Source organism: Equus caballus, chromosome 25 (genome assembly GCF_041296265.1).
Source record: "Equus caballus isolate H_3958 breed thoroughbred chromosome 25, TB-T2T, whole genome shotgun sequence".
Taxonomy (NCBI): Eukaryota; Metazoa; Chordata; class Mammalia; order Perissodactyla; family Equidae; genus Equus; species Equus caballus.
Window position 1 is genome coordinate 11,762,819 of NC_091708.1, and position 8,677 is coordinate 11,771,495.

Below are 8,677 nucleotides of genomic sequence, written 5' to 3' on the forward strand. Positions count from 1 at the left end.
CAGATCCTTTCTTCCATCTGCTCAGATCTGCTGTTGACCCCTCCAATGAGTTTTTCATTTCAGTTATTATACATTTAAGCTCCAGAATTTCAGTTTGGTTCTTTTTTATATAATTTCTATCTCTTTATTAATATTCTCACATTGTTCATATAACATTTTCCTGATTTCCTTTAGTTCTCTGTCCATGGTTTCCTTTATCCTACTGAACATATCTAAGACAGTTGATTTAAAATCTTTGACTAATAATTCCAATATCTGGGCTTTCCCAGGAATGATATCTGTCAAATTCTTTTTTTTCCTGTGGATGGGCCATAGTTTCCAGTTACTCAGTATGTTTTGTAATTCTCTGTTGAGAACTGGACATTTTAAGTATTGTGCTGTAGTAACTGTAAATCTAACTCTCCCACTCCTCATGAATTTCTGAGTCTTACTTTCTGAGAACTGGAGCCTTCCATTTGTGACTTTTACAACCTATTTTTGCAAAGTGTGCATTCCTTATTGTGTGTGGTCACTGAAGTTTCTGTTCCACTGTCTCTGCAGTCAGCCAGTGACCTGACAAAGATTCTTAAATATCTGGCTCACGAAAGGCAGAAGGTACTGCTCTTTAAATCCCCTGGATGACATGTCAGCCATGGGGTTGAAACAATGGCTGCCAACCTCTGTGCTGGCCCTTCAGTAATCAAAAGCAGCAATCAGGCAATCAGCACTCAGAACACATGACCCACTATTCAGAGGACAATGTCCTTATCACCCATTCTGGCTCCAGCAAGTCACACCAGGGACATGGATCACCATTCTTAAGGCTGCCTGTCACAGGGATGGAGGTTGGGGGATTGTAGCTATACTATGAGAAATTTGCTCCAATTCACCAAAATTTGCCAGCCTCCTCATCAAGCTCTCTCCTGCATGCTGCAAGTGTTGGACTGGCTCCAGAGCTCCACAATAGTTACTTCAGATGGTTACTGCTAGTTCCGTAGTTGTTCAGGTGGAGGGACAGACTCCTGGAGCTTCCTCCTCCACCACCTTCCATGACGTCCCTCTCATTACTTTTTGTGGCTGAGGATGTCCCACTGTTCGGATATACCAGCTCTTGTTTATCCACACATCAGATAGTGTAAATTTGGTTTGTTTGCTCTTTTTGGCTATTATGAATAATGCTACTATGAACATTCGTGTACAAGTGTTGGTGTGAAAGGCTTAACTTATTGTTGTCTTATTACTCAAACGTGTACACACAAAAAGCCCTATGTGAATGTCCCTTATACAACCCTAAAAAGCAAAATAAGTTTACGAATTAAATTTCACTCGACAAATATTTATTATTTACTGTGTACTCTATGTCCTGGGGGTTCAGCCTTGTACAAGAATGGACAAGGTTCCTGCCCTCTCCTGGCTTGCACTGGGGTTTGGGATAATCAGTAAACAAGTAAACAAACGGGCACCTTTAGGAGATGATATGCTAACAAGAAAACAGCATGGTGGGAAATGGGATAGAGATCCACTGGACACATGTGTGTCGATAAGACGATCCTCACTGGGCTGAGGATGAGCCGGAAAATTGAACTACAGAAGTAATAGTTTGTTAAAAAAATAAATCTACAAAGCAAGTAAAGTTATCTGCATTTTCACTTACAGTTGGCCTGATTTGATTTTCTTCTTGGTGAACCATCATTTGAGTCACTGTCATCACAACTTTCATTATTTTTCTCCTTGAACAAGAAGACTCTTTTTGACAACTGATGTATTATTTTTATGGACTGACCAACTTCATAACACACCCCAAAATACGGCATTGGAAAAAATGCCATTACAAGTTCTTCACTGACTGTTTAACACCTACTTCCTGTTAGTTAACAGTTCACAGTTGACGCGTGGAGGACAGAAGCTATGTGAACAGCCACTGGCAAAACTGAGCAGAGATTTACTACTATTCAGTGCTCATTTGAACCGTTTGTGCTCATATTATCATAGGGCCATGTGGTTGCTTAATTTTCTCACCAAGTTTCTATTCTGGCTACTATAAAATGTTCATTTATACTTTATGCCAAGTCACTATTTGGGCTTCATTTGGTGTAAATGCATCATTAATGTATTAATTCTTTTTAAAAACATATTAATTTTGCCTCTACCATTAGCCCACAATAAATTAGTATGTTACTCCCTTGCAGTATATCATTTTATGATATATTTATGATGGTATTTAATAGATTAAATAACTTTAAAAGTATAGGACTTTTTCTGTGAATATGACTTCAACTATGAATTATCTCTGCAAAGAGATTTTCTCTTCATTGCTGATAAAATATTTCATCATAAGCAAATAGTCAGTTTCTGAGAGACTGTTGTAATTTTGACGTTAGTATACACTAAACCAAGGACAGCCAGACATGCTCACCAGAATATTAAAATGTAAATGCTACCACTTTAGGTAAATATGTGGAGCTTTGCCATCGTAAACATAAAAGCTAATTCCAGCGCTGAACTACCGTGGCGATACTTTGTTATAAAGTTGTCATCAAGAAGATGCAAAATGCGGCCATGCTTATTTAGATGATCACCTAAACGAAAATGCAAATATTTTACATTCTTGTCACGAACTCTGAGACCCCTGAGAGTAAATCCAAGGACAGTAGTTTGCCCAACACTGGCCTGGACTCTGCTTCTCCTCTATCTCATCAGTACCACGGTCCTAAACAGGCTGCTGCTGATGTTGTGAACATCGAACACAAGCTGTACAATCGGCTTCCCAGCAATAGGGTTTCTGCAACATGCAATAATGCCTGGCCACAAGCCTTGGAGTTTCAAATGAGGCCCATTGGCCGTTCCAGACACTACAAGAGCAGGATTGAGAGAGGGTCACTGGGAATCACTCAGCCATGCTTTTCTTGACTTTAGCAGTATAGGCTCCAAATAACCCCAGGGAAAGATCCGGACCAAATAGTCACTAATTCTGCTATTTAGAACATCCAGCCATTGTCTGACTGAGCTACAAATAACTTCTCAATGGGTCTTGTTTATTTGCAAGGAAATGACCAACTGGAATTTAGAACTTTGTTTTGGGAGCCACTTTCAAGAAAGACTGTGATTAAAGCTTGCTTAGAGGAGGGAAGTGTGACATTTTGCCAAGAGAAGACATTAGGAAGGTTGCGACAGTATTCTCCAATTGTCAAACAAGCCTCCCTCCATAGTGAGGATTCCACTCCTTCTCTTTAGCCCACAGGTAGAACTAGGGCCCATGGTAGACACGCCAGAGAGGGAGCTCTTACATCAAAACGTCATTTTTGACACTCAGAGCTGCCTGCCCAATACGCCCAGGGCTCTCACACAAGGGAAGTTCTCCACTGATACAGAGTGGGCCACGCAGAGGAGCGATTGGAAATAATCCAGACGGGCTCTCTGTCTAGTTATTGGCCTGTTGACGACAACAGGCATCTGGCAAAACAGCAGGTCACACTCCTCCAGCCTGCCGTTCACCTTCCCTCCCAGGATCCCCCAGGCTTGGAGGTGAACAGACTGCTCGTCCAGCTTCCCCAGGAAGGAAAGGATGCAGACAAGGAAACGGAAAGAACTGGTAGGAAACTTTTGAAGATCTGTCTGAAAAGCAAGAGTCTATGGATATAGAGTCACAAAGTGAAGACCAAGGAGCTTTCTGAACAATTGTCAGCCCACAAATCAGTACCTGGTTTGGTGCAGCTGTTTGCTATCTTATATTATACAGGTCTATGGCTCCCCGTAGAGGTTTTGAAAGGGGAAAGAAGTTTTACTCTGTTTTTATGCTTTTTATACATTTTCCTTGGTTTGCTTCCTAAGTCTCTATTTCATTCATCAGGTAGCCAAAGAGGCAGCTTGGCATTATAGAAAGAGGATGGACTTGAGTCCTTCCCCCATTTATTCATTCATTGAATAAATATTTACTACAAGCCTGTATGTGCCAAGCACTGGAACACTGCAGTCGTCATGATTAGGGATTTTACACATACGACATATAGTATATAATATAGTATAGTAGACATATCTACTTTGTAAATAGAGTGCCCATAAGAAAAGTGATATTTACAAGTGGGTTTATAGTTCAACCTTCAAACTCATTTTCAGGGACACGTATTGTACAAAGAGAGGGAAGTGCCGTGTTAGTGCTGATGTGTCGTGTCGCTCTCAGATTAGGAACCACTTTCCTCGAGGAAATCTCCCCCAGTGGCTCACCCTGGCCAGCAGTTTGCTGGCTCCTTCCTACGCAACAGCTAGCCCCCAGGTGTTATAATTTTCTAGGTGCACATATAAAACATCCTGTTTTAAGGAAGTTGCTGAGAGCAAGGGCTCCAGTTTTAAATGAAAAAGACTAAGTGTGAGGGGCGAGAAGAGAACCAGGAGGAAGACCATCTCTTCCCCTTATAGCAGGAGATCTGACTTTGGGCTAAGTGAACTCCAGGAAAAACCCCAAAAAGTGTGGTTTTAATTTCCTCAACTGGCTGTGCGTGCCCGCGAAAATCAGGCAAGTTGGTAATCGGTGATGCAGATTCTCATACAGACAAGTACCTGTTTCCACCCCTGTGTCTGTTGGGCTAAACAGGAATGGCCTGCTCAGCTTCCCTCTGGGTGGGATTAGCTGTTGGGGGATTTCTAGAAGCAACACTCAGCCCTGTCTGACCCAGCACCCCTCTTTTGTAACAATAGTTGTATTTACTCTCCTGAAGTGAAATTCACAGATAAATAACCCAGAACATTCACTGTATAGTAAAAATTGAAAAAGGTATTTGTGTTTATATGTAAAGCAGAGGTTTGTCATCTGCATGAGTGACTGGCTAAGTACTCCCATGCTGGTTGGGACCAGGGAAATTTCTCTGATGTGGGGAGCTGTTCTGTACGTGGCAGGACAACAAGCATCCAGCCCTGCCCACACACAGACCCCGAGGAAGGTTCTGTTGCTACTCAATGGGTTGACTTTGCCACGTAAGGGAACTCAAGTCTAGAATCAGACCGAAGGGCTCCTATTTAACAAAAGATCAATCCCCAAATGATTTATCCAAGGCCAAACAACTAAGGGGCAATTGTCCTCTCTGAACAGTACACTTTGCATCTGAACTCACTCTTTGGACACTGTCTGTCTTTGATTTCAGGGTCCACTAACCTATACCTTGCGCCTCCTATGTACTTCTGTGGTTTCTTCCCACCGCCTCCTCCCTTCCTCACCCCAGCATCTAGTGCAGTAGAGCTTTTGCACCAGCTGGTTTATTGCCTCTTACAGACTCAGTAATACTGTAGTCGGTTGCCCTGCTTCAAGTATTAGTTACCCCACCTCCACGCCCCGCCCCACGACTGGGCGCCTGAGCCAGCCGACAACTCGGTATCTACACCGTGGGGATCACCCTTCTATCTGGGCCTTGGCCAAGGCTGAGCTGTGTGAACGGCCCACAGCTCGAGATGGGGCAGAGGCGCTCTCTTAGCCAAGACCCTCCGCTGTCGGTTCTACGACCTTTCTCTACACGACGTCGCTTTAAGCTTTCGTTGTCCCCTGTTCTCCAGCGTCCTGTGGCTGTGTGGCCTCTGCAGCTTTGGGGGTCAGTCCCTCCCGGGGATTAGCCCCTTTCAGCTGACTCACCTTGGCGGCCTTTGTGGGCAGATTAGGGCGTTTGGCTCCGTCAGCACATCCTCAGCTGTACACGGCCTGGATTCAGCAGGGCTCCGGCCAGCTCTCCCTGCTGTTCTTTGTCTTGTTTTGTTTCTCCTTACTCAGTTAAAACAAATGCAATTGTCTAGAAATTTCTCTGCACTTGTTGTGAGGCTGATGGCAGAGGGAGTGACCATGATGTTAACGATTAACGAAAAGCAGATCTGCCCACAGATTCCTCTTGTCATGGATCTGTCTTCCTGACCTCATGGAAGCAGAAAGCACCCAAGAGGCTGGGTTTCGCCCACATACATACATTTGAACATGTTGTTTGGCTTCAAAAAGGAGTAAAATTACTATTGCTAATTATTTGCAGTTAAATAACTCAGAGAAAAAAGATGAATAAGATCTAAACTCTTTTCAGGTTGTTTGCAAGGGAGATGAGACAGAATCACTTCCCACAGTCCTCTCCTCTGTGAACACTGTTGAGGAACAAATTAGGTGCGCTAGGAGCTCAGCCGAAGGAGCAATCGCTTTCAGGTGGGCGGCAAGGAAGACGTCCCGGGAGAGGAATTACTCAAAACACTGAATAATGCCCCAACCAAGCCCCTGCGGCTCATTCGCTGGTTCACAAAGTGACAGAAAGGAGAGTTTGGGTTTTGGTTTTATTTTTGGAAACAATGTAGAGAAGAAACAGACGAGTTCAGATAGGAAGTGGGATGCGAGCTACGAAGGTCTCTAAAATTCCCTCTCTGAAATGTGGAGGGTGGAGGAGATGTTTGCAGAGCTGCCTACGGGAGAGGCTCTGAGAGGGAGGACGAGGACTGTCTCTTTCCTGGGCTGCATCAAAAACACCAAAAAGCCCATCGGGTGAGATGAAAACAAAGTGAGCTCCAGATGTGTCCTTGGAATGCGGTTGCCGTCTCCCCTTCAGTCCAAATGGTGCTTGCTGAACTCAGAGAAGGGAGGGACAGAGGGACAGAGGTTCCCCTCAGCCAGTAGCTTTGGTCCCTCCTGCCTCGTCCAGGGGTTTCGGTGTGTCCAGTGTGGCTCTCTCCAAACATGCGGGCTCCCCAGGTGTGGACAAAAACGCATGAAGGGCTGTAGACAGAGGTTTCGCACTGGAAATACTTCTACCTTCCTCAGCCCAGGATGAGCTGGCAACAGACCCGTCTTCCTTCCTCACACCTGGGCCTTGATTGGCACTCCCTTTCCGCGGGAACCTCTCTCCTGTGAAGGATCTGGGCAGGCACGGAGTCCCTGCCAGGCTGCTGCCTCCTGGCCAGTTATGCCTGATCCCCCATCCAACTTGCCTCCCCCAAAAGCCACCTGAGCAGAGCACCGAGGCCCTCTCGACAGCATAGGGGATGGGAAACGTGTCTGCCTCTCCTGAAAGAGAGACTCAGATGCTCCTGCCCCCACCCTGTCGTCCAAAGATGAGCTGGGGTTGGTAAGGGAGAATGCCCTCCACCTGAGTCTCGTCCATTCTGAAAACTCTGCTCTTTGGCCTCAGGACATACGCCTCCGTCTAAGGCAGCTTTAGCACAGTTCACAGTGGAGCTTCAGGGACCCCAAAATCTTCTCTGAAATTGTATGTCAAACTTGGTATTTATGTGTTGCTTTCACATATTCTGACCTCCTTCCCCCAAAAGAGGTAAGAAGCATTGTGCCTAAAGAGTAACGAATTTGTGTCATCCCTGATGTCCCTTAATTCCCCTGAAATTCAATTACGTCCAGGGCATGGAGGTTGATTCTCGAACTCTCTTGGGCCTTGGACCATTCCCAAAGACAACAAACACAACTTCCTAACCTGTCCTTGCTATGTCAGCTACCCAGGGATTTCTGAGACCCTCCTGATACATCTTAGCCAAAAACCTACCTGTAGAAAGGACACTTCACCCAAGAACACATATGAAGGACCAACAAGCATGTGAAAAGATGCTCAACATCATTAGTCATGGGGAAACGCAAATTAAACTTCAATATGATATCTCCAGATAGCCCCTGGAATGGCTGAAATTAGAAAGACTGACAACACCAAGTATTAGAGAGGATTTGGAGAAAGTAGAACTCTTATACATTGCAGGGGAGTCCAAAATGGTGCAGCCACTTTAGAAAGCAGTTCGATAGTTTTCTGTCAAAAAAAGTGTAAGTGTGGACACACCCCTATCCTACAGCCAGCAATTCTACTCCTAAATCTTTACACAAGAACAACATACAACCACACAAAGCCCTGCATGTGACTGTTTATAGCAGCTTTATTCAGAATAGCCCCAAACTGGAAACCACACAAACGGGTACCAAATGCAAATGGATAAACAAATTGTGACATAGCCACACATATGATGGCAACAAAAAGAAACAGACCACTGATAGACACAACAACATGGCTGACTCTGAAAAGCATCATGCTGAGTGAAAGAAGCCGGACCCAAAAGACAACATACTGTATGATTCCATTTATATGACATTCTGGAAAAGGCAAAGCAATGGACAGAAATCAGATCAGTGGCCGCCGGGGGCTGGAGGTAGGGGGAGGAAATGGACTATAAAAGGGCACAGGGGACATTTTGGAATGATAAACTACTTCTATATCTTGATTGCAGTGGTGGACATGTGATTGAACCCATTTGTCAAAATTCATCAAACCATACATTTAAAAGATGGGTTATATGTAAACTATTCATCAATAAAGCTGGCTTTGAAAAACCTAGCTGCAGAGCATCATTTTTGTTTATATGTAGGACAGCCCAACCCTGGAATCCCTTTGCAAGGATAAAGGATCTCAGGCTTGGGGTCAACTCCCATTGTTTTATGATTTATTTTGCATGTTGGACTCTGGAGTTTTTCCCTAATTTCCTACTCCGACTGGCACTCTTTCAGCTGGGAGCTGCTTTGTTTATCGTTCCCATCTTAAACGTGGAGCCAGAGGGTGTTACGAGCACTGCGAGTCCAAACCGGGTCTCGCTGTATTCTAGGGCTATTAAATGCGCTGCAGCGTTGGAGCAGACTCGAGGGGAGAGAAGGGAGAAAGAGATCTGAAATAGACTGAAACACAGCAGCAGGGAT

The 8,677-nt window shown here is 44.6% G+C and overlaps 1 protein-coding gene across 1 annotated transcript in view; it reads left to right on the forward strand.

Moving 5' to 3' along the window:
* LOC100066059 (coiled-coil domain-containing protein 180) overlaps window positions 1-1,761 on the forward strand; it is an 80,730-nt gene extending 78,969 nt beyond the window's left edge. The window contains exon 40 of the mRNA XM_070251124.1: window positions 1,636-1,761. Within this exon, the coding sequence (XP_070107225.1) occupies window positions 1,636-1,649 (14 nt within the window). The 3' untranslated portion in view covers window positions 1,650-1,761. The remainder of the gene's footprint in view (window positions 1-1,635) is intronic.
* Window positions 1,762-8,677: the final 6,916 nt, after the last annotated feature.